This window comes from Bombina bombina, chromosome 7, assembly GCF_027579735.1.
Source record: "Bombina bombina isolate aBomBom1 chromosome 7, aBomBom1.pri, whole genome shotgun sequence".
Classification (NCBI taxonomy): Eukaryota; Metazoa; Chordata; class Amphibia; order Anura; family Bombinatoridae; genus Bombina; species Bombina bombina.
In genome coordinates this window covers 554,519,026-554,546,123 of record NC_069505.1, presented here as the reverse complement: position 1 = coordinate 554,546,123, position 27,098 = coordinate 554,519,026, and the positions used below count along the sequence as shown (strand labels likewise).

Below are 27,098 nucleotides of genomic sequence, written 5' to 3'. Positions count from 1 at the left end.
TCTCGGCTGAGATGACTCAGTAAGATTATAAGATTTTTTTTATTTAAAACAAACACCCAGTGCCGTTTTTTTGTAAAGACTAATTGACCCCTATCTGTTTAACCTCTGCAACAGTGTTAAACACATAGGTAAAGACCCACTCAGACTCACTTTACAGCTTCTGAGCAGGAAACTGCAGGTGATTGGTTGGTACTTGCAACTGCGGCTACTCCTCACCACCTGTGTTCTGCTTGGGGGCAGTAATGTGCATGTCTTGCGCACTGTATGAATAACATTGTTACAACATTGTTGCAAAACGTTCTGTCATTATGTTGCTCAACACATGCTCTCTTAAGCCTACCTCAGTATGCTCTCATAAACTAAAGCAATTTTTGGAGGCTACACCCATCCCTCATTCTACAGATGCAGTAAAGTCAGCTTTGGGATGTAAACGTACTTGGCATCATTGATGGTCTCCATGACGTTCATCTCACAATGGAGTTTTTTAGTTTGCCAATCTATAGACGCAATGTGACCACGGTGTCCAGCAAGGAGAAGGTGCCTGGGAAAATCATGAAGAGAGAACACTCTTAGTGGAAAACCAATGATGAGAGAATCAAAGATGGAAGTTAAAGTGCCATAAAACAATTTAAATTATTATAAAAGGGTCAATTGAGGTAAAACAGTGTGTGAAAAAAGTATAAAAAAAGCTTATAAGTATTTTAATAAAATTTCCAAAAATCTGCAAAATCACTTACACTTTAGTGTTGCCGAGTGTAGCCTGACCCCACCCCCCTTATCAGTGTCCTAGTCCAAACCTTGTTCTATCATATAACAAAGTGTGCATGTGAAGAAAAGCAAGGGGGGGGTTGAGGAGGGACATCAGGTACTACTATTGTTTGTTGCCAAGAGGCTTGCTCGTTTCCATGGGGATAATGTCACATGCTTTGTGAAAGCTTCAGCATTATACTGTGCACTGCTTTAGTCAGGTGTCATGTGTCAGTGCCTACTAGCATGCATGTGCATGAGTGCATTCTACAGAAGCTATGGCTTGGATAGCACCTTCCATATATGGAAATGCCCAGGGGGGGAACTTGCTGCAATCAAAACTATGCCTGAATTAAAGGGGGTTAATGGGGCTTAAGACAGTGGAAGAGATGGTCGAGATATAAAGTTGCGCACGGAAACAAATAAAGACTGAAATAATTGTTTATAGTGGGGGGGGGGGGGGGGGGGGGAAGAGGCAGCGATAGAAACACTATAGGGAGGCACTCACCTTCCATTCCTTGAGTAGTTGATTCTGTATGGACCAAACTGATTGAGGTGCAGGTTAAAATGCTGAAAAACAAAAAACACAAATATAAACCTACAAATTGTAAAGACAAAAAAGCACGTGCTGTGTATAGGAAGAAACAGGTAACAATGAAACTAAGAGGAAAAAAGAAAAAGAGAGGCCCTGGGAGTTACAGAAGGGGGATACATAGAGGTGAAGGGAAAAAAAAGGAGGCAGCGGAAGGGAGAGAGAAATGAAAAGCAAGAGATGAAAGAGATGGGAAGAGCGAGCGAGAGCGCAAGAAATTAGATGGACAGAAAAGAAAGATAAAGAGAGAGACAAAAAGCGAGAGATGAAATATAAACTTGTTAAAGGGACAGTCTACTTGATAGATAATCCCTTTATTACCATTCCTCAGTTTTGCATAACCAACAGATATAATAATACACGTTTTATCTCTGTGATTACCTTGTATCTAAACCTCTGCAGACTGACCCCTTATTTCAGTGCTATTTACAGGCTTGCATTTTAGCCAATCAGTGCTGGTTCTTGCATAACCATTATTCTCCACAGGAGTGAGCACAATGTTATCTATATGGCACACATGAACTAGCCCTGTCTAGCTGTCCTGCAAGATTTAAAAAGCACTGCGATAAGGGCAAAATATATTAATATAGCAATGTTGGTTGTGCAAAGCTGGAGTATGGGTAGTAAATGCGTTATCTGTCTCATTAAAGAAAGAAAAAAAACAAAATTTATGCTTACCTGATAAATTTCTTTCTTTTGCGATGTACCGAGTCCACGGATTCATCCTAACTTGTGGGATATTGTCCTTCCTGACAGGAAGTAGCAAAGAGAGCACCACGGCAGAGCTGTCTATATAGCTCCCCCCTTAACTCCACCCCCCAGTCATTCGACCAAAGGCCAAGGAAGAAAAGGAGAAACTAAAAGGTGCAGAGGTGACTGAAGATTACATAAAAAAAACATAATTTATGCTTACCTGATAAATTTATTTCTCTTGTGGTGTATCCAGTCCACGGATCATCCATTACTTGTGGGATATTCTCCTTCCCAACAGGAAGTTGCAAGAGGATCACCCACAGCAGAGCTGCTATATAGCTCCTCCCCTCACTGCCATATCCAGTCATTCGACCGAAACAAGACGAGAAAGGAGAAACCATAGGGTGCAGTGGTGACTGTAGTTTAATTAAAATTTAGACCTGCCTTAAAAGGACAGGGCGGGCCGTGGACTGGATACACTACAAGAGAAATAAATTTATCAGGTAAGCATAAATTATGTTTTCTCTTGTTAAGTGTATCCAGTCCACGGATCATCCATTACTTGTGGGATACCAATACCAAAGCTAAAGTACACGGATGATGGGAGGGACAAGGCAGGAATTTAAACGGAAGGAACCACTGCCTATAGAACCTTTCTCCCAAAAACAGCCTCCGAAGAAGCAAAAGTGTCAAATTTGTAAAATTTTGAAAATGTGTGAAGCGAAGACCAAGTCGCAGCCTTGCAAATCTGTTCAACAGAGGCCTCATTTTTAAAGGCCCAGGTGGAAGCCACAGCTCTAGTAGAATGAGCTGTAATCCTTTCAGGGGGCTGCTGTCCAGCAGTATCATAGGCTAAGCGTATTATGCTCCGAAGCCAAAAGGAGAGAGAGGTTGCCGAAGCTTTTTGACCTCTCCTCTGTCCAGAGTAAACGACAAACAGGGCAGATGTTTGACGAAAATCTTTAGTAGCCTGTAAGTAAAACTTCAAGACACGGACTACGTCCAGATTATGCAAAAGACGTTCCTTCTTTGAAGAAGGATTAGGACACAATGATGGAACAACAATCTCTTGATTGATATTCCTGTTAGAAACCACCTTAGGTAAAAACCCAGGTTTGGTACGCAGAACTACCTTGTCTGAATGAAAAATCAGATAAGGAGAATCACAATGTAAGGCAGATAACTCAGAGACTCTTCGAGCCGAGGAAATAGCCATCAAAAACAGAACTTTCCAAGATAAAAGTTTAATATCAATGGAATGAAGGGGTTCAAACGGAACTCCCTGAAGAACTTTAAGAACCAAGTTTAAGCTCCACGGGGGAGCAACAGTTTTAAACACAGGCTTAAAGGGACACTGTACCCAAAAATTTTCTTTTGTGATTCAGATAGAGCATGCAATTTTAAGCAACTTTCTAATTTACTCCTATTATCAAATTTTCTTCGTTCTCTTGCTATCTTTATATGAAAAAGAAGGCATCTAAGCTTTTTTTCTTGGTTCAGCACTCTGGACAGCAGTTTTTGATTGGTGGATGAATTTATCCACCAATCAGCAAGGACAACCTAGGTTGTTCACCAAAAATGGGCCGGCATCTAAACTTACATTCTTGCATTTCAAATAAAGATACCAAGAGAATAAAGAACATTTGATAATAGGAGTAAATTAGAAAGTTGCTTAAAATTGCATGCTCTATCTGAATCACAAAAGAAATTTTTTAGGTACAGTGTCCCTTTAATCCTAACCAAAGCCTGACAAAATGCCTGGACGTCTGGAACTTCTGCCAGACGCTTGTGCAAAAGAATAGACAGAGCAGAGATCTGTCCTTTTAAAGAACTAGCTGATAAGCCTTTGTCCAAACCCTCTTGGAGAAAGGACAATATCCTAGGAATCCTAACCTTACTCCATGAGTAACTCTTGGATTCACACCAATAAAGATATTTACGCCATATCTTATGGTAGATTTTCCTGGTGACAGGCTTCCGAGCCTGTATTAAGGTATCAATGACTGACTCGGAGAAGTCACGCCTTGATAGAATCAAGCGTTCAATCTCCATGCAGTCAGTCTCAGAGAAATTAGATTTGGATGATTGAAAGGACCTTGTATTAGAAGGTCCTGCCTCAGAGGCAGAGTCCATGGTGGAAGAGATGACATGTCCACTAGGTCTGCATACCAGGTCCTGCGTGGCCACGCAGGCGCTATCAGAATCACCGATGCTCTCTCCTGTTTGATTTTGGAAATCAGTCGAGGGAGCAGAGGAAACGGTGGAAACACATAGGCCAGGTTGAAGAACCAAGGAGCTGCTAGAGCATCTATCAGCGTTGCTCCCGGGTCCCTGGACCTGGATCCGTAACAAGGAAGCTTGGTGTTCTGGCGAGACGCCATGAGATCCAGTTCTGGTTTGCCCCAACGATGGACCAGTTGAGCAAACACCTCCGGATGGAGTTCCCACTCCCCCGGATGAAAAGTCTGACGACTTAGAAAATCCGCCTCCCAGTTCTCTACGCCTGGGATGTGGATGGCTGACAGGTGGCAAGAGTGAGACTCTGCCCAGCGAATTATCTTTGAGACTTCTAACATCGCTAGGGAACTCCTGGTTCCCCCTTGATGGTTGATGTAAGCCACAGTCGTGATGTTGTCCGACTGAAATCTGATGAACCTCAGTGTTGCTAACTGAGGCCAAGCTAGAAGAGCATTGAATATCGCTCTTAACTCCAGAATATTTATTGGGAGGAGTTTCTCCTCCTGAGTCCATGATCCCTGAGCCTTCAGGGAGTTCCAGACTGCGCCCCAACCTAGAAGGCTGGCATCTGTTGTTACAATCGTCCAATCTGGCCTGCAAAAGGTCATACCCTTGGACAGATGGTCCCGAGAAAGCCACCAGAGAAGAGAATCTCTGGTCTCTTGATCCAGATTTAGTAGAGGGGACAAATCTGAGTAATCCCCATTCCACTGACTTAGCAAGCATAATTGCAGCAGTTTGAGATGCAGGCGCGCAAATGGCACTATTTCCATTGCCGCTACCATTAAGCCGATTACTTCCATGCACTGAGCCACTGACGGGCGTGGAATGGAATGAAGGACACGGCAAGCATTTAGAAGTTTTGATAACCTGGACTCCGTCAGGTAAATTTACATCTCTACAGAATCTATAAGAGTCCCTAGGAAGGAGACTCTTGTGAGTGGTGATAGAGAACTCTTTTCCACGTTCACTTTCCACCCATGTGACCTCAGAAATGCCAGAACTATCTCTGTATGAGACTTGGCAATTTGAAAGCTTGACGCCTGTATCAGGATGTCGTCTAGATACGGAGCCACCGCTATGCCTCGCGGTCTTAGAACCGCCAGAAGTGAGCCCAGAACCTTTGTAAAAATTCTCGGGGCATTGGCCAACCCGAAGGGAAGAGCTACAAATTGGTAATGCCTGTCTAGAAAGGCAAACCTTAGGAATCGATGATGATCTTTGTGAATCGGTATGTGAAGGTAGGCATCCTTTAAGTCCACTGTGGTCATGTACTGACCCTCTCGGATCATGGGTAGGATGGTCCGAATAGTTTCCATTTTGAATGATGGAACTCTGAGGAATTTGTTTAAGATCTTTAGATCCAAGATTGGTCTGAAGGTTCCCTCTTTCTTGGGAACCACAAACAGATTTGAATAAAATCCCTGTCCTTGTTCCGTCCGCGGAACTGGATGGATCACTCCCATTACTAGGAGGTCTTGCACACAGCTTAGGAATGCCTCTTTCTTTATCTGGTTTGCTGATAACCTTGAAAGATGAAATCTCCCTTGTGGAGGAGAAGCTTTGAAGTCCAGAAGATATCCCTGAGATATGATCTCCAACTTCCAGGGATCATGAACATCTCTTGCCCACGCCTGGGCGAAGAGAGAAAGTCTGCCCCCCACTAGATCCGTTTCCGGATAGGGGGCCGTTCCTTCATGCTGTCTTGGGGGCAGCAGCAGGCTTTCTGGCCTGCTTGCCCTTGTTCCAGGACTGGTTAGGTTTCCAGGCCTGTCTGGAATGAGCAACAGTTCCCTCTTGTTTTGAAGCGGAGGAAGTTGATGCTGCTCCTGCCTTGAAATTTCAAAAGGCACGAAAATTAGACTGTTTGGCCTTTGATTTGGCCCTGTCCTGAGGAAGGGTATGACCCTTGCCTCCAGTAATGTCAGCAATAATTTCCTTCAAGCCAGGCCCGAATAAGGTCTGCCCCTTGAAAAGAATGTTGAGTAATTTAGACTTTGAAGTCACGTCAGCTGACCAGGATTTAAGCCATAGCGCCCTACGCGCCTGGATGGCGAATCCGGAATTCTTAGCCGTTAGTTTAGTCAAATGAACAATGGCATCAGAAACAAATGAGTTAGCTAGCTTAAGCGTTCTAAGCTTGTCAATAATTTCATTCAATGGAGCTGTCTGGATGGCCTCTTCCAGGGCCTCAAACCAGAATGCCGCCGCAGCAGTGACAGGCGCAATGCATGCAAGGGGCTGTAAAATAAAACCTTGTTGAATAAACATTTTCTTAAGGTAACCCTCCAATTTTTTATCCATTGGATCTGAAAAAGCACAACTGTCCTCAACCGGGATAGTGGTACGCTTTGCTAAAGTAGAAACTGCTCCCTCCACCTTAGGGACCGTCTGCCATAAGTCCCGTGTAGTGGCGTCTATTGGAAACATTTTTCTAAATATAGGAGGTGGGGAAAAGGGCACACCGGGTCTATCCCACTCCTTGCTAATAATTTCTGTAAGCCTTTTAGGTATAGGAAAAACGTCAGTACACACCGGCACCGCATAGTATCTATCCAGCCTACACAATTTCTCTGGAATTGCAACTGTGTTACAGTCATTCAGAGCAGCTAATACCTCCCCAAGCAATACACGGAGGTTCTCAAGCTTAAATTTAAAATTAGAAATCTCTGAATCAGGTTTCCCCGAGTCAGAGATGTCACCCACAGACTGAAGCTCTCCGTCCTCATGTTCTGCATACTGTGACGCAGTATCAGACATGGCTCTAACAGCATTTGCGCGCTCTGTATCTCTCCTAACCCCAGAGCTATCGGGCTTGCCTCTTAATTCAGGCAATCTAGATAATACCTCTGACAGGGTATTATTCATGATTGCAGCCATGTCCTGCAAGGTAATCGCTATGGGCGTCCCTGATGTAATTGGCGCCATATTAGCGTGCGTCCCCTGAGCGGGAGGCGAAGGGTCTGACACGTGGGGAGAGTTAGTCGGCATAACTTCCCCCTCGACAGAACCCTCTGGTGATAATTCTTTTATAGATAAAGACTGATCTTTACTGTTTAAGGTGAAATCAATACATTTAGTACACATTCTCCTATGGGGCTCCACCATGGCTTTCAAACATAATGAACAAGTAGGTTCCTCTGTGTCAGACATGTTTAAACAGACTAGCAATGAGACTAGCAAGCTTGGAAAACACTTTAAAACAAGTTTACAAGCAATATAAAAAACGTTACTGCGCCTTTAAGAAACACAAATTTTCCCAAATTTTGAAATAACAGTGAAAAAATGCAGTTACACTAACAAAATTTTTACAGTGTATGTAATAAGTTAGCAGAGCATTGCACCCACTTGCAAATGGATGATTAACCCCTTAATACCAAAAACGGAATAACAAATGACAAAAACGTTTTTTAAACAGTCACAACAACTGCCACAGCTCTACTGTGGCTTTTTACCTCCCTCAATACGACTTTTGAAGCCTTTTGAGCCCTTCAGAGAAGTCCTGGATCATGCAGGAAGAAGCTGGATGTCTGTGTCTGTAATTTTTGCTGTGCAAAAAAACACCAAAATAGGCCCCTCCCACTCATATTACAACAGTGGGAAGCTTCAGGGAACTGTTTCTAGGCAAAATTCAAGCCAGCCATGTGGAAAAAACTAGGCCCCAATAAGTTTTATCACCAAACATATGTAAAAAACGATTAAACATGCCAGCAAACGTTTTAAAATACACTTTTATAAGAGTATGTATCTCTATTAATAAGCCTGATACCAGTCGCAATCACTGCATTTAAGGCTTTACTTACATTACTTCGGTATCAGCAGCATTTTCTAGCAAATTCCATCCCTAGAAAAATATTTTAACTGCACATACCTTATTACAGGAAAACCTGCACGCTATTCCCCCTCTGAAGTTACCTCACTCCTCAGAATATGTGAGAACAGCAAAGGATCTTAGTTACTTCTGCTAAGATCATAGAAAACGCAGGCAGATTCTTCTTCTAAATACTGCCTGAGATAAACAGTACACTCTGGTACCATTTAAAAAACATAATTTATGCTTACCTGATAAATTCCTTTCTCCTGTAGTGTGGTCAGTCCACGGGTCATCATTACTTCTGGGATATTAACTCCTCCCCAACAGGAAGTGCAAGAGGATCACCCAAGCAGAGCTGCTATATAGCTCCTCCCCTCTACGTCACACCCAGTCATTCGACCAAGAACCAAAAGAGAAAGGAGAAACTATAGGGTGCAGTGGTGACTGCAGTATAATTTAAAAATTTAGACCTGCCATAAAAAACAGGGCGGGCCGTGGACTGACCACACTACAGGAGAAAGGAATTTATCAGGTAAGCATAAATTATGTTTTCTCCTGTTAAGTGTGGTCAGTCCACGGGTCATCATTACTTCTGGGATACCAATACCAAAGCTAAAGTACACGGATGACGGGAGGGACAGGCAGGATCTTTATACGGAAGGAACCACTGCCTGAAGAACCTTTCTCCCAAAAACAGCCTCCAAAGAAGCAAAAGTATCAAATTTGTAAAATTTGGAAAAAGTATGAAGAGAAGACCAAGTTGCAGCCTTGCAAATCTGTTCAACAGAGGCCTCATTCTTAAAGGCCCAAGTGGAAGCCACAGCTCTAGTGGAATGAGCTGTAATTCTTTCAGGAGGCTGCTGTCCAGCAGTCTCATAGGCTAAACGTATTATGCTACGAAGCCAAAAAGAGAGAGAGGTAGCAGAAGCTTTTTGACCTCTCCTCTGTCCAGAATAAACGACAAACAGGGAAGAAGTTTGGCGAAAATCTTTAGTTGCCTGTAAATAAAATTTTAGGGCACGGACTACATCTAGATTGTGCAGAAGTCGTTCCTTCTTTGAAGAAGGATTCGGACACAATGATGGCACAACAATCTCTTGATTGATATTCTTATTAGTGACAACCTTAGGTAAGAACCCAGGTTTAGTACGCAGAACTACCTTATCTGAATGAAAAATCAGATACGGAGAATCACAATGTAAGGCTGATAACTCAGAGACTCTACGAGCCGAGGAAATAGCCATTAAAAACAGAACTTTCCAAGATAACAGCTTGATATCAATGGAATGAAGGGGTTCAAACGGAACACCCTGTAAAACGTTAAGAACTAAATTTAAGCTCCATGGTGGAGCAACAGTTTTAAACACAGGCTTAATCCTGGCCAAAGCCTGGCAAAAAGCCTGAACGTCTGGAACTTCTGACAGACGCTTGTGTAAAAGAATGGACAGAGCTGAGATCTGTCCCTTTAAGGAACTAGCAGATAAACCCTTTTCTAAACCTTCTTGTAGAAAGGACAATATCCTAGGAATCCTAACTTTACTCCATGAGTAACTCTTGGATTCGCACCAATGTAAGTATTTACGCCATATTTTATGGTAAATCTTTCTGGTAACAGGCTTCCTAGCCTGTATTAAGGTATCAATAACTGACTCCGAAAAACCACGCTTTGATAAAATCAAGCGTTCAATTTCCAAGCAGTCAGCTTCAGAGAAATTAGATTTTGATGTTTGAAAGGACCCTGAAATAGAAGGTCCTGTCTCAGAGGCAGAGACCAAGGTGGACAGGATGACATGTCCACTAGATCTGCATACCAGGTCCTGCGTGGCCACGCAGGCGCTATCAGAATCACCGATGCTCTCTCCTGTTTGATCCTGGCAATCAATCGAGGAAGCATCGGGAAGGGTGGAAACACATAGGCCATCCCGAAGGTCCTGTCAAAGCATCTACCAGGACTGCTCCCGGGTCCCTGGACCTGGACCCGTAACAAGGAAGCTTGGCGTTCTGGCGAGACGCCATGAGATCTATCTCTGGTTTGCCCCAAAGTCGAAGTATTTGGGCAAAGATCTCCGGATGAAGTTCCCACTCCCCCGGATGAAAAGTCTGACGACTTAGGAAATCCGCCTCCCAGTTTTCCACTCCAGGAATGTGGATCGCTGACAGGTGGCAAGAGTGAGACTCTGCCCAGCGAATTATCTTTGATACTTCCATCATCGCTAGGGAGCTTCTTGTCCCTCCTTGATGGTTGATGTAAGCTACAGTCGTGATGTTGTCCGACTGAAACCTGATGAACCCCCGAGTTGTTAACTGAGGCCAAGCCAGAAGGGCATTGAGAACTGCTCTCAATTCCAGAATGTTTATTGGAAGGAGACTTTCCTCCTGAGTCCATGATCCCTGAGCCTTCAGGGAATTCCAGACAGCGCCCCAACCTAGTAGGCTGGCGTCTGTTGTTACAATTGTCCAATCTGGTCTGCTGAATGGCATCCCCCTGGACAGATGTGGCCGAGAAAGCCACCATAGAAGAGAATTTCTGGTCTCTTGATCCAGATTCAGAGTAGGGGACAAATCTGAGTAATCCCCATTCCACTGACTTAGCATGCACAATTGCAGCGGTCTGAGATGTAGGCGTGCAAAGGGTACTATGTCCATTGCCGCTACCATTAAGCCGATTACCTCCATGCATTGAGCCACTGACGGGTGTTGAATGGAATGAAGGACACGGCAAGCATTTTGAAGCTTTGTTAACCTGTCTTCTGTCAGGTAAATCTTCATTTCTACAGAGTCTATAAGAGTCCCCAAGAAGGGAACCCTTGTGAGTGGTAAGAGAGAACTCTTCTCTACGTTCACCTTCCACCCATGCGACCTTAGAAATGCCAGTACTAACTCTGTATGAGACTTGGCAGTTTGAAAGCTTGACGCTTGTATCAGAATGTCGTCTAGGTACGGAGCCACCGAAATTCCTCGCGGCCTTAGCACCGCCAGAAGAGAGCCCAGAACCTTTGTGAAGATTCTTGGAGCCGTAGCCAACCCGAATGGAAGAGCTACAAACTGGTAATGCCTGTCTAGGAAGGCAAACCTTAGATACCGGTAATGATCTTTGTGAATCGGTATATGAAGGTAGGCATCCTTTAAATCCACTGTGGTCATGTACTGACCCTTTTGGATCATGGGTAAGATTGTCCGAATAGTTTCCATTTTGAACGACGGAACTCTTAGGAATTTGTTTAGGATCTTTAAATCCAAGATTGGTCTGAAGGTTCCTTCTTTCTTGGGAACCACAAACAGATTTGAGTAAAAACCTTGTCCGTGTTCCGACCGCGGAACCGGATGGATCACTCCCATTAGTAAAAGATCTTGTACACAGCGTAGAAACGCCTCTTTCTTTATCTGGTTTGTTGACAACCTTGAAAGATGAAATCTCCCTTTTGGGGGAGAGGCTTTGAAGTCCAGAAGATATCCCTGAGATATGATCTCTAACGCCCAGGGATCCTGGACATCTCTTGCCCAAGCCTGGGCGAAGAGAGAGAGTCTGCCCCCCACTAGATCCGTTCCTGGATCGGGGGCCCTCACTTCATGCTGTCTTAGGGGCAGCAGCAGGCTTTCTGGCCTGTTTGCCCTTGTTCCAGGACTGGTTAGGTTTCCAGCCTTGTCTGTATCGAGCAACAGCTCCTTCCTGTTTTGGTGCAGAGGAAGTTGATGTTGCTCCTGCCTTGAAGTTACGAAAGGCACGAAAATTAGACTGTCTAGCCCTAGGTTTGGCTCCGTCTTGAGGCAGGGCATGACCTTTACCTCCTGTAATGTCAGCGATAATTTCCTTCAAACCGGGCCCGAATAAGGTCTGCCCTTTGAAAGGTATGTTAAGTAGTTTAGATTTAGAAGTAACATCAGCTGACCAGGATTTTAGCCACAGCGCTCTGCGTGCCTGAATGGCGAATCCGGAATTCTTAGCCGTAAGTTTAGTTAAGTGTACTACGGCATCAGAAATAAATGAATTAGCTAGCTTAAGGGTTTTAAGCTTGTGTGTAATCTCATCTAATGGAGCTGATTCAAGGGTCTCTTCCAGAGATTCAAACCAAAATGCTGCTGCAGCCGTGACAGGCGCAATGCATGCAAGGGGTTGCAATATAAAACCTTGTTGAACAAACATTTTCTTAAGGTAACCCTCTAATTTTTTATCCATTGGATCTGAAAAGGCGCAGCTATCCTCCACCGGGATAGTGGTACGCTTAGCTAAAGTAGAAACTGCTCCCTCCACCTTAGGGACCGTTTGCCATAAGTCCCGTGTGGTGGCGGTATATTGGAAACATCTTTCTGAATATAGGAGGGGGTGAGAAAGGCACACCGGGTCTGTCCCACTCCTTAGTAACAATTTCAGTAAGTCTCTTAGGTATTGGAAAAACGTCAGTACTCGACGGTACCGCAAAATATTTATCCAACCTACACATTTTCTCTGGTATTGCAACTGTGTTACAATCATTCAGAGCCGCTAAAACCTCCCCTAGTAATACACGGAGGTTTTCCAGCTTAAACTTAAAATTTGAAATGTCTGAATCCAGTTTATTTGGATCAGATCCGTCACCCGCAGAATGAAGCTCTCCGTCCTCATGTTCTGCAAATTGTGACGCAGTATCTGACATGGCCCTAATATTATCAGCGCACTCTGTTCTCACCCCAGAGTGATCTCGCTTACCTCTAAGTTCTGGTAATTTAGACAAAACTTCAGTCATAACATTAGCCATGTCCTGTAGTGTGATTTGTAATGGCCGCCCTGAAGTACTCGGCGTTACAATATCACGCACCTCCCGAGCGGGAGATGCAGGTACTGACACGTGAGGCAAGTTAGTCGGCATAACTTCCCCCTCGTTGTTTGGTGAATGATGTTCAATTTGTACAGAATGACTCTTATTCAAAGTAGCATCAATGCAATTAGTACATAAATTTCTATTGGGCTCCACCTTGGCTTTTGCACATATAGCACAGAGATATTCCTCTATTAGTTGGGTGCAAGAGAATGACTGGGTGTGACGTAGAGGGGAGGAGCTATATAGCAGCTCTGCTTGGGTGATCCTCTTGCACTTGCTGTTGGGAAGGAGTTAATATCCCAGAAGTAATGATGACCCGTGGACTGACCACACTTAACAGGAGAAATAACAAACTTTTGATTGAAGAAATAAACTAAGTATAAAACACCACAGTCCTCTTACGACCTCCATCTTAGTTGAGAGTTGCAAGAGAATGACTGGATATGGCAGTGAGGGGAGGAGCAATATAGCAGCTCTGCTGTGGGTGATCCTCTTGCAACTTCCTGTTGGGAAGGAGAATATCCCACAAGTAATGGATGATCCGTGGACTGGATACACTTAACAAGAGAAATACTATCTGTCTTCAATAGACAGGGCGGGCCGTGGACTCGGTACATCGCAAAAGAAAGAAATTTATCAGGTAAGCATAAATTTTATTTTCTTTTGCATGAAGTACAGAGTCCACTGATTCATCCTAACTTGTGGGATACCAATACCAAAGCTTTAGGACACGGATGAAGGGAGGGACAAGACAGGAACCAAAACGGAAGGCACCACTGCTTGCAAAACCTTTCTCCCAAAAATAGCCTCCGAAGAAGCAAAAGTATCAAATTTATAAAATTTTGAAAAGGCATGAAGCGACGACCAAGTCGCAGCCTTACAAATCTGTTCAACAGAAGCATCATTTTTAAAAGCCCATGTGGAAGCTACCGCTCTAGTAGAATGAGCTGTAATCCTTTCAGGAGGCTGCGCAGTCTCATAAGCCAAACGGATGATGCTTTTCAGCCAAAAGGAAAGAGAAGTCGCCATAGCCTTTTGACCCCTACGCTTTCCAGAATAGACAACAAACAAAGAAGATGTTTGACGAAAATCTTTGATTGCCTGCAAATAAAATTTCAAAGCACGAACCACGTCTAAGTTGTGCAACAGACGTTCCTTCTTACAAGAAGGATTAGGACACAGAGAAGGAACAACAATTTCTCAATTGATATTCCTGTTAGTAACAACCTTAGGTAGGAACCCAGGCTTGGTAAGCAAAGACCACCTTATCAGCATGGAACACAAGATAAGGAGAGTCACATTGTAATGCAGATAATTCAGAAACTTTTCAAGCTGAAAAGATAGCAACTAGGAACAAAACATTCCAAGATAAAAGCTTAATATCTATGGAAAGCATGGGTTCAAACGGAACCCCCTGAAGAACTCTAAGAACTAAATTTAGACTCCATGGCGGAGCAATAGGTTTAAACACAGGCTTAATTCTAACTAAAGCCTGACAAAAAGCCTGAACGTCTGGAACATCTGCCAGACGCTTGTGCAACAAAATAGACAGAGCAGATATCTGTCCCTTTAGGGAACTATCTGATAATCCTTTCTCTAATCCCTCTTGGAGAAAGGAGACAAGACAAAATCCTAGGAATCCTGATTTAACTTCAGGAGAAGCCTTTGGATTCGCACCAAAAAAGATATTTACGCCATATCTTATGATAAATTTTCCTGGTAACAGGCTTTAGAGCCTGAATCAAGGTAATTATGAATCAAGCGTTCAATCTCCAAGCAGTCAGTTGCAGAGAAATTAGATATGGATGCTTGAATGGACCTTGAATCAGAAGGTCCTGTCTCAATGGCAGCGACCATGGTGGAAGGGATGACATGTCCACCAGGTCTGCATACCAAGTCCTGCGCGGCCACACAGGCGCTATCAAAATCACCAATGCTCTCTCCTGTTTGATTCTGGCAATCAGACGTGGAAGGAGAGGGAAAGGTGGAAACACATAAGCCAGGTTGAACGACCAGGGTACTGCTAGAGCATCTATCAGTACAGCCTGAGGATCCCTTGACCTGGAGCCGTAACGAGGAAGTTTGGCGTTCTGACGAGACGCCATCAGATCCAACTCTGGTGTGCCCCATAGCCGAACCAGCTGAGCAAACACCTCCGGATGGAGTTCCCACTCCCCGGATGAAAAGTCTGACGACTTAGAAAATCTGCCTCCCAGTTCTCTACACCTGGGATATAGATCGCTGACAGATGGCAAGAGTGAGCCTCTGTCCATTGGATTATCCTTGAGACCTCTATCATCGCTAAGGAACTCTTTGTTCCGCCCTTATAATTGATATAAGCCACAGTCGTGATGTTGTCCGACTGAAACCTGGTGAACCTGGCCGAAGCCAGCTGAGGCCATGCCTGGAGATCATTGAATATTGCTCTTAATTCCAGAATATTTATCGGTAGGAGAGCCTCCTCCCAAGTCCACAAACCCTGAGCTTTCAGGGAATTCCAGACTGCACCCCACAAGACTGGCGTCTGTCGTCACTATAACCCATTCTGGCCTGCGGAAACACATTCCCTGGGACAGATGATCCTGCGACAACCACCAAAGAAGAGAGTCTCTGGTCTCTTGATCCAGATTTATCTGAGGAGATAAATCCACATTATCCCCATTCCACTGATTGAGCAGTGGTCTGAGATGCAAGCGAGCAAACGGAACTATGTCCATTGCCGCTACCATTAGTCTGATTACCTCCATACACTGAGCCACTGACGGCCAAGGAATGGAATGAAGAGCTCGGCAGGTGGACAAAATCTTTGATTTCCTGACCTCCGTCAGAAATATTTTCATGTCCACCGAGTCTATCAGAGTCCCTAGAAATGAAACTCTTGTGAGGGGGGAAAGAGAACTCTTTTTTACGTTCCCTTTCCACCCGTGAGACCTTAGAAAGGCCAACACTAAGTCCGTGTAAGACTTGGATAGTTGGAAGGACGACGTTTGAATTAGAATGTCGTCTAGATAAGGCGCCACTGCTATGCCCCGTGGCCTTTGAACCGCCAGAAGGGACCCTAGCACCTTCGTGAAGATTTGCGGCGCCGTGGCCAACCCGAAAGGAAGAGCCACAAACTGATAATGCTTGTCCAGAAAGGTGAACCTGAGGAACTGGTGATGATCTTTGTGGATAGGAATGTGCAGATACGCATCCTTTAAGTCCACGGTGGTCATATATTGACCCTCCGAATGGTCTCCATCTTGTAAAGATGGAACTCTTAGGAATTGGTTTAGGATCTTGAGATCCAGAATTGGTCTGAAGGTTCCCTCCTTTTTGGGAACTATAAACAGATTGGAGTAGAACCCCTGCCCCTGTTCTGCTTTTGGAACTGGGCAGATCACTCCCATGGTAAAAAGGTCTTCTACACAGCGTAAGAACGCCTCTCTTTTTGTCGGGTTTACAGACAATTGAGAAAGATGGAACCTCCCCCTTGGAGGGGAATCCTTGAAATCTAGAAGGTATCCATGGGTTACAATTTCTACTGCCCAGGAATCCTGAACATCTCTTGCCCAGGCCTGAGCAAAGAGAGAGAGTCTGCCCCCTACTAGATCCGGTCCCGGATCGGGGGCTACCCCTTCATGCTGACAGTCGCAGCAGCAGGCTTTTTGGCCTGTTTACCCTTGTTCCTAGCCTGATTAGGTCTCCAGGTTGGCTTGGATTGAGCAAAGTTCCCCTCTTGCTTTGCAGGAAGCGGGACCACGAACGAAAATTATTTTGTTTGGTCCTTGTCTTATTTGACTTATCCTGAGGGAGGGTATGACCCTTCCCTCCAATAATGTCTGAAATGATCTCTTTCAATGCAGGCCCGAATAGGGTCTTACCTTTGAAAGGGATGGACAAAAGCTTAGATTTAGATGACACATCAGCTGGCCAGGACTTAAGCCATAATGCTCTACGTGCTAAAATGGCAAAACCTGAATTCTTAGCCACTAATTTAGCAAGATGAAAAGCGGCGTCTGTAATAAAAGAATTAGCCAACTTAACAACCCTAATTCTGTCCAAAATATCATCTAGTGGGGTCTCCATCTGAAGAGCCTCTTCTAGAGCCTCAAACCAAAAGGCAGCTGCAGTGGTTACATAAACAATAATACATTTTTTATCCATAGGATCAATGAAAGCACAACTGTCTTCAATAGGTATAGTTGTACGCTTAGCCAGGGTAGAAATAGCTCCCTCCACCTTAGGGACCGTCTGCCATGAGTCCTTTATGGTGTCAGAAATGGGAGACATTTTCTTAAAAACAGGAGGGGGAGAGAACGGAATACCTGGTTTATCCCACTCCTTAGTAACAATGTCCGAAATCCTCTTAGGGACCGGAAACACATCAGTGTAAACAGGAACCTCTAAATATTTGTCCATTTTACACAATTTCTCTGGAACTACAATAGGGTCACAATCATCCAGAGTAGCTAAAACCTCCCTGAGCAATAAGCGGAGGTGCTCTAGCTTAAATTTAAATGCCGTCATATCTGAATCTGTCTGAGAGAACATCTTTCCTGAATCAGAAATCTCTCCCTCAGACAGCAAATCCCTCATCCCTACTTCAGAACATTGTGAGGGAATATCGTATACGGCTACTAAAGCGTCAGAAGGCTCAGCATTTGTTCTTAACCCAGAGCAACTGCGCTTCCCTTGCAACCCAGGGAGCTTAGATAAAACCTCTGTGAGGGTAGTATTCATAACTGAAGCCATATTTTGCAAGGTGAAAGAATCGCTTCGCTTGTGCAGGCGTTACTGGTTGTGAAACTTGGGGAGAACTAGATGGCAAAACCTGATTTCCTTCTGTCTGAGAATCATCTAATGCCAAACTTTTATAAGTCAAAATATGCTGTTTGCAATTTATAGACATATCAGTACAAGTGGGACACATTCTAAGAGGGGGTTCCACAATGGCTTCTAAACAAATTGAACAATGAGTTTCCTCAGTGTCAGACATGTTTAACAGGCTAGTAATAAAGCAAGCAAGCTTGGAAAACACTTTATTTAAAGGGCCACTGTAAGTAAATATTTTCTATGCCTGTTACTAACCAACTACCCCAAATACGCTTTTTATCAATAGCATTTCATTAACATATCTCTACCGTATATCAGAAATCTTGTCTGCAAATTTAATTGTTTTCCAAACCCACTCCGTGGGTATCCTTTGCTCTGTACCAATCCGTTTACAATACCTAGGTTTCAAAATGGCGCTTTAAACACAAAGTTATTGGTTTAAGTATTTTGAACATGCAGTGCTGAAAATAGTGGGCAGGATAACGTGACATCATCGGCGAATAAAAGATATAACTTTTAGAACGTTATGAAACTTCGTTTTGGAGAAAATATAGGTCAGTAGGTTTTAATTAATGTTTATTAACTTTAATATGTTAGTTGTTTAGCTTAAAAATTATAACAGAAAGTAATCCTTTAAAGAAAAAAAACACAATTTGCAAAAACGGTACTGTGCCTTTAAGAGAAAAAAAGGCATACATAAACTTCAAAACAGGTTAAAATTGCTTCAATTTTTCTGACATTTTAACAGTGTACCCACTAAGCTTTAGAAGGATTGCACCACAAGTTAATAAGCAATAAACCCCCAAATGAAAAAAATGGATTGAAATATGTCTAAAACCGGTTAAAACCCCTTTTAGCACCTCGCCACAGCTCTGCTGTGGCCCTACCTGCCCTTAGGAAGCGATAATATGGGGTTTAAAGCTTCAATTAGTCCCTCAGAAGACTCTCAGGACCTCAGGAGAAGTTGCTTGCTGCTTGTAAATTTAGGCCCCACCCACCTCACTCGATGTTGTTGGGGCCTACAAAAAACTAACAAAGCCTGCCTGAAAGCCATGTGGGTTATAAACAACCCCAAAGAACCCTCAAGCAAATGTCCCATAAAACAGAAAACGTTACTCCCAGACACAAAAACGTTTGTCCCAAATTCACATAAACTGAGTGCCCACAAAAAAATTAACCCTTTATGCAAGCTAGTAAAAACCTCTGATAACACTAGGATTACTGCTTACCCTTCCCCTAATGGGGACACTGTCAGCCTTTCTGAGTTAACACAGTCTCTGCAGAAAATATGACTGAACATACCTCATTGCTGTATAGCAAGAAACCGTTCCTCACACTGAAGTTTTCCTGTACTCCTCAGCTTCTGTGGGAACAGCAGTGGACCTTAGTTACAAATGCTAAGATCATCATCCTCCAGGCAGAAATCTTCATCTATGTCCTGCCTGAGAGTAAATAGTACAACACCGGTACCATTTAAAAATAACAAACACTTGATTGAAGATAAAATAAAACTAACAGTTTAACACCTCTTCTCTTTATGCTTCCTGCTTAGAGCCAGCAAAGGAGAAGAATGACAGGGGGGTGGAGTTAAGGGGGGAGCTATATAGACAGCTCTGCTGTGGTGCTCTCTTTGCTACTTCCTGTCAGGAAGGACAATATCCCACAAGTTAGGATGAATCCGTGGACTCGGTACATCATGCAAAAGAAAAGGAACTTGAAAGAGACATATAGAAACAAGACTGACGAGGGGTTAAAAAGAAACCTTGGAGGCTATTTGCAGCTCTGAAAAATAGATATAACTGAAACAAAGGCACAAGAATGTAAGAGTTCTTGACCCTCCAAAAATGGGGGCTTAAGAAAGGGTCTATATCTGGTGGTTCTTAAAGGGACACTAAACAAACATTTTAAACTACATAAATATAAAGCTTCATATCTAAGAATTATTTTTGCAATGAAAACTGATTTTCCTATCATGATTGTTGATGCAAAACTGATAATCCACCTTTTAAAAACATGTGACACCATAGAAGCTTAGGGATGGAGGGAGGGAGTAAACAAAAGCTCACATAAACTGCCTCAAAGTATTAACCCAAGCCTCCCTCCAAGCACAATTTTTAGACATATTTTACAACTTAAGGCTGCAAAATAAACAATGAATTTATATTGCAATAATGTAAAATTTTATGCGTTGTTGAAATGTCAAGTTTAATGGTACTAGAGAGTGAAAGTGTATAATCCTGAGACAGGAAAAGGCAGAGGGCAACTACAGAGATAGAGAACTCATGATGAGCAAAATACAAAGTAAAGTAGCTTGTATAACTGGGGTCTCCATCTGACCTTTGCTGCGCTGGTTATGTCCACAGCCTGTGCAATGTCCTCCTGAGTGATAGTACTGGTGTCCTGACCCTCTTCCCCCTCCAGGAACCTGTAAAGTTTAAACGTCACAGAGCAGAAAACACTCTAGTTATAATATCTAAACCTAGCGCTTTCTATAGAGTAAGAGAAGCTTTATACATAATGTGTTGTACATGCAAAGTGCCAGCGTCTACGTTAGGGTATCTGATTGGTCACTTAATCATATTAAAGGGACATTGGGCTCAAAACTTATCTTTCAGCCATATGAAATAGCATTTACACATGTAGAAAATACTTTTAGCTTGAAACGAATTTAAACACCTTGTAATTACAAGACATATCTGTTGTGTTGCTGTAGAATGACATATCAGACACATTTAAACAGTTTTAAAACAAATATCTTGCTTACTGCAATTGTTTTTCAAAAGCCAAACCTCCATCCACTGCTTGCCTTATAAGGAGTAGCCAATATGGGCTTTAGTCTGGCAAGGCTAGCCATGGTCATGTTGTTAGTATAAAATGCATTGCTTGGCATGCAATTTAGGGGGGAATGTGTAGCATGGTTAGCCTTGTGAAAGCAGCAGGGAGCATTTCCAGTTCTGAGAATTAGAAAATCCAAATTTCAGAGCAAAATTACACGCAAAGGGGGCAAAATAAACAAAGTATATTGCAAAGTTGTTGAACTATGCATAATTAAACATTGTATATTGAAATCTCAAGATTTAAAAACAAAAATCACCACCACCACCACCACGATCATTTAGATAAAAAAAAAAAAAAAAAAAAAACTCTGACCACAATGTCCCTTTAATGTTACTTATGCAGATGGTTCTCACCCCTCTTCCTCCGGCAATAACATGTCATGTCTGGCCGCTTGTCCCTGAGCTGTGTCCACTTCTTTTTCCTTTGTCTTCAAATGGTTGCGTAATTGAGACGGCACCTGTTTGCTGCTCTGAAATAAGGAAAACAAAGGTCATCTGATGCCAAATAGCTGCATAATGTTGTAAAACATATAGACTGTTGTATATCTTTTTATGGTTAGAGGGACAAACTCAAAGCTTACATCTGTGTCACACCGCATGGGAGGTACAGACTCATAGATCCCATCCCTTCTATGTCACCCCACAGGGGAGGTACAGACTCATAGATCCCATCCCTTCTATGTCACCCCACAGGGGAGGTACAGACTCATAGATCCCATCCCTTCTATGTCACCCCGCAGGGGAGGTACAGACTCATAGATCCCATCCCTTCTATGTCACCCCGCAGGGGAGGTACAGTCTCATAGATCCCATCTATGTCACCCCGCAGGGGAGGTACAGACTCATAGATCCCATCCCTTCTATGTCACCCCGCAGGGGAGATACAGACTCATAGATCCCATCCCTTCTATGTCACCCCGCAGGGGAGGTACAGACTCATAGATCCCATCTCTACAATGTCACCCCACAGGGGAGGTACAGACTCATAGATCCCATCCTTTCTATGTCACCCCGCAGGGGAGATACAGACTCATAGATCCCATCCTTTCTATGTCAACCCGCAGGGGAGGTACAGACTCATAGATCCCATCCTTTCTATGTCACCCCGCAGGGGAGGTACAGACTCATAGATCCCATCCTTTCTATGTCACCCCGCAGGGGAGGTACAGACTCATAGATCCCATCCTTTCTATGTCACCCCGCAGGAGAGGTACAGACTCATAGATCCCATCCTTTCTATGTCACCCCGCAGGGGAGGTACAGACTCATAGATCCCATCCCTTCTATGTCACCCCGCAGGGGAGGTACAGACTCATAGATCCCATCCTTTCTATGTCACCCTGCAGGGGAGGTACAGACTCATAGATCCCAACCCTTCTATGTCACCCCGCAGGGGAGGTACAGACTCATAGATCCCATCCCTTCTATGTCACCCCGCAGTGGGGGTATAGACTCATAGATCCCATCCCTTCTATGTCACCGCGCAGGGGAGGTACAGACTCATAGATCCCATCCCTTCTATGTCACCCAGCATCGGAGGTACAGACTCATAGATCCCATCCCTTCTATGTCACCCCGCAGGGGAGGTACAGACTCATAGATCCCATCTATGTCACCCCGCAGGGGAGGTACAGACTCATAGATCCCATCCCTTCTATGTCACCCCGCATGAGAGGTACAGACTCATAGATCCCATCCCTTCTATGTCACTCCGCAGGGGAGATACAGACTCATAGATCCCATCCCTTCTATGTCACCCCGCAGGGGAGGTACAGACTAATAGATCCCATTCCCTTCTATGTCACCGCGCATGGGAGGTACAGACTCATAGATCCCATCCCTTCTATGTCACTCCGCAGGGGAGATACAGACTCATAGATCCCATCCCTTCTATGTCACTCCGCAGGGGAGATACAGACTCATAGATCCCATCCCTTCTATGTCTATATAAACATCTCCCTTCTGCCTGTGTCACTGTATCACCCTGCAGTGGGAGGGGCAGAACTAGAACATTTGCACATATTAACCTTACCACAGTTGCCTTTCTTGTTCTTTCATATCTTGATAGTTGTTTTTTGGGGACTGTTACTGGACCAGGGAAAGGATCTTTTGCCTGTATAAATAAGATGCGTTAGTCAAAGAGAACGAAGGAAAAAGAGACAAGGAATGAGAGAAAGCAAGAGACTAAACGAGAAAAAGCAAGAGACTAAACGAGAGAAAGCAAGACACTAAACGAGAGAAAGCAACAGACTAAAAGAGAAAAGGAATGAGAGCAAGCAAGAGACTGAAAGAGAAAAGGAATGAGAGCAAGCAACAGACTGAAAGAGAGCAAGCAACAGACTGAAAGAGAGCAAGCAACAGACTGAAAGAGAATGAATGGTTGAAAGCAAGAGACTGAAAGAGAAAAGCAACGAGAGCAAGCAAGAGACTGAACGAGAGCAAGCAAGAGACTGAACGAGAGCAAGCAAGAGACTGAACGAGAGCAAGCAAGAGACTGAACGAGAGCAAGCAAGAGACTGAACGATGAACGAGAGCAAGCAAGAGACTGAACGATGAACGAGAGCAAGCAAGAGACTGCAAGATGAACGAGAGCAAGCAAGAGACTGCAAGATGAATGAGAGCAAGCAAGAGACTGCAAGAGAGAAGGAATGAGAGCAAGCAAGAGACTGAAAGAGAGATGAAATGAGAGTAAGGTGCGAATACAGCCGCAACAGCCAGCGGAGACCCAGGAACTAGCGGTGTCGGGGATTAATGACGTCACCCACCAATAAACAATGTGTGCCACAGCCCTCAGTGTTCAGTATTCCATCCATGCAAGGTGCAAGGCCACAAAAGTGCGAGAACCAGTCACAAGTATCAGCATAAACAAAGGAGAGGCCGCACAACAGATCCAATTGAAAAAACATAGGTTTATTAGTAAAATTCAACATGGACAGAAATGGATAGGTAAGTAGTCTACCTACCTATCCATGTCTGTCCAGGTTGAATTTTACTAATAAACCTACGTTTTTTTCAATTGGATCCGTTGTGCGGCCTCTCCTTTGTTTAGAAGGAATGAGAGCAAGCAAGAGACTGAAAGAGAGAAGGAATGAGAGCAAGCAAAAGATTGAAAGAGAGAAGGAATGAGAGCAAGCAAGAGACTGAAAGAGAGAAGGAATGAGAGCAAGCAAGAGACTGAAAGAGAAAAGGAATGAGAGCAAACAAGAGACTGAAAGAGAAAAGGAATGAGAGCAAGCAAGAGACTGAAAGAGAAAAGGAATGAGAGCAAGCAAGAGACTGAAAGAGAAAAGGAATGAGAGCAAGCAAGAGACTGAAAGAGAAAAGGAATGAGAGCAAGCAAGAGACTGAAAGCAAGCAAGAGACTGAAAGAGAAAAGGAATGAGAGCAAGCAAGAGACTGAATGAGAGAAGGAATGAGAGCAAGAAAGAGACTGAAAGAGAGAAGGAATGAGAGCAAGCAAGACACTGAAAGAGAGAAGGAATGAGTGCAAGCAAGAGACTGAAAGAGAGAAGGAATGAGTGCAAGCAAGAGACTGAAAGAGAGAAGGAATGAGAGCAAGCAAGACACTGAAAGAGAGAAGGAATGAGAGCAAGCAAGACACTGAAAGAGAGAAGGAATGAGTGCAAGCAAGAGACTGAAAGAGAGAAGGAATGAAAGCAAGACACTGAAAGAGAGAAGGAATGAGTGCAAGAGACTGAAAGAGAGAAGGAATGAGAGCAAGACACTGAAAGAGAGAAGGAATGAGTGCAAGAGACTGAAAGAGAGAAGGAATGAGTGCAAGCAAGAGACTGAAAGAGAGAAGGAATGAGAGCAAGCAAGAGACTGAAAGAGAGAAGGAATGAGAGCAAGCAAGAGACTGAAAGAGAGAAGGAATGAGAGCAAGCAAGAGACTGAAAGAGAGAAGGAATGAGTGCAAGCAAGAGACTGAAAGAGAAAAGGAATGAGAGCAAGCAAGAGACTGAAAGAGAAAAGGAATGAGAGCAAGCAAGAGACTGAAAGAGAGAGATAACAAGAACAAATGAGAGAAAGAAAAACAACAAGAACAAGAGAGAGTGAGAGACAGTGAAAGCACGAGAGTAGTGAGTGTGCAAGAGAGACAAAGCGAGCAAATGACAATGAGAGAGGGACAGAAAGAAGAACTGAACGAGAGAGTGGTAGATAACAAGATAACGACAGAAATAGAGAATAAAGGAGAGACAAAGAAGGAAGCTACTCTATACGTCACACACATCTCCAGCTACCTCACATACACAAGTATAACACGATTTAGGCCTCACCCCTGAGATGAGTTTTTTCTTCGGTTTCATTCTAGCACCTTCTTCTGTCTGTAGCTTCTTCTGTTTTGCTTCTTTCGCTGATGCATCAGACTTTGTCGTACAGCTTTCTGCCTCCTCTCCTGTTTTAACCTTCCCATCTTCATCCTCATAGTATCTCTTCACCTTCTGCAAATTTAAAAAAAAAAGTCACAGTACAATGTTTTTAAGGACCCCTAAATACAGTAGAATTGCATAATTTACATTTTGGAAGTAAAATAAGCAGGCATTGTATTATTTAAATGGGACAAGACTTATAGATAACAAGCTAAAGATGGGTGCACAATGCAGGGCAGATGCTTCAAAGGCTAAGAAGATACTAGCATGTATTAAAAGAGGCATTGATTCAAGGGAGGAAAGCATAATTTTGTCTCTATATAAATCCCTGGTAAGACCTCACCTTGAGTATGGAGTGCAGTTCTGGGGACCAATCACAAAAAAAGATATTGCAGAACTAGAAAAAGTTCAGAGAAGGGCCACAAAGCTAATAAGGGGATTGGAGAATTTAAGCTATGAGAAGAGGTTAGCCAAAGTGGGTCTGTTTTCTCTAGAAAAAAAAGGCCCTTGAGAGGTTACATTATTATTTTTGATATAAATATATTCATGACCCATATACAGAGATGGCAGAAGCTCTGTTTATTCCAAGAAAATTGTCTGTGACAAGAGGTCATAATTTAGGTTGGAGGAAAGGAGATTTAATCTCCTGCAACGGAAACATTTTTTTCACTGTAAGAGCAATAAAACTGTGTAACTCATTACCAAAGGAGGTAGTGAATGCCAATACCCTAGATACATTTCAAAATTGTTTGGATATATTTCTGGCTAGAAATAGAATTCATGGATATGACTGCTTGTATTGAATTAAACCTTTTAGTGGGATTAATTTAAAGGGACACTGTACCCAAAATTTTTCTTTCGTGATTCAGATAGAGCATGGCTTTTTAAGCAACTTTCTAATTTACTCCTATTATCAAATTTTCTTCATTCTCTTGCTATCTTTATTTGAAATGTAAGAAAGCAAGTTTAGATGCCAGCCCATTTTTGGTGATCAACCTGGGTTGTTCTTGCTGATTGGTGGATAAACTCATCCACCAATAAAAAAGTGCTGTCCAGAGTTCTGAATGTCTTCTTAGATGTCTTCTTTTTAAAATAAAGATAGCAAGAGAGCGAAGAAAAATTGATAATATGAATAAATTAGAAAGTGGCTTAAAATTGCATGCTCTATCTGAATCATGAAAGAAATAATTTGGGTTCAGTGTCCCTTTAAGCTCAGCTGGAGCTTTTTTTGTTAGTATATTGGATTAGTATAGGTTGAACTTGAGGGACTTCTGTCTTTTTTCAACATTATCTACTATGTTACAAGTACATAATAAAAAAGACAATACAGTAACACTTACTCTGAATTTTAAATGAGCAGTAAAAAATTTTTGTAAAATTTCAAAATGTACTTCAATTTGCTGGCCCTCTGTATCATGTGACAGCCATAAGCCAATCAGAGACTCATCTGTGTATACACAGATGAACTCCTGCACATGCTCAGTATATAAAAAGACTGCACAATTTTTAAATGAATGTAAATTGGAACTTATCTTAAAACTGCATGCTCTGTTTGACTCATGCAAATTTAATTTTTAGTGTCCCTTTAAAAGGACATAACATTTACAATCATTCTGTTATGTATATGGAAAATCACTAATATAACGTTAATATATTTTTGGATGAAAAGGGTCATGGTAAAGCTATTTATTTATTTTGAAACAAACAGGAAATTCATTGGGTCCATGTGAAATAAGCTTATTGGCCAATAAAAACAACTCCCTCATCTCTCCACAAACATAAAAATATTGTTTTTTTTATACAGCAGATGAAAATAATAAAAACTATAAAATATTTAAAATGCCCACTTTTATTAAAAAAATAATTTTCATGTATGAGATTACAATTTCACCTTCAATCTATATTTATAATTAAACTAAAATATATAAATAACAGAAGCAAAAGTATTTCAAGATTGTGTTTCCTTGCATGTATGGATTTTATCAACCCATTTAGCATTGAGCATTATTTTATGTACTTTCCAATTTACTTTTATCAAATTTGTTTTGTTCTTTTGGTATTCTTTGTTGAAAGCTAAACCTAGGTAGGCTCATATGCTAATTTCCAAGCCCTCGGCGGCTGCCTCTTATCTCGGCAACAGTTCGCAGATAGAAGTGCTAGGTCATGTGTGCCATACTGATACCATTGTGCTCA

At 42.8% G+C, this 27,098-nt stretch overlaps 1 protein-coding gene across 1 annotated transcript in view; it reads right to left on the bottom strand.

Moving 5' to 3' along the window:
• Window positions 1-27,098, bottom strand: part of WDR46 (WD repeat domain 46) — a 112,773-nt gene that overhangs the window by 71,627 nt on the left and 14,048 nt on the right. The window contains exons 2-7 of the mRNA XM_053721884.1: window positions 24,813-24,977; window positions 22,568-22,648; window positions 20,890-21,005; window positions 20,036-20,123; window positions 1,256-1,317; window positions 437-541 (exon numbers count right to left, since the gene is read on the bottom strand). Coding sequence (XP_053577859.1) covers window positions 437-541; window positions 1,256-1,317; window positions 20,036-20,123; window positions 20,890-21,005; window positions 22,568-22,648; window positions 24,813-24,977 — 617 coding nt within the window. The remainder of the gene's footprint in view (window positions 1-436; window positions 542-1,255; window positions 1,318-20,035; window positions 20,124-20,889; window positions 21,006-22,567; window positions 22,649-24,812; window positions 24,978-27,098) is intronic.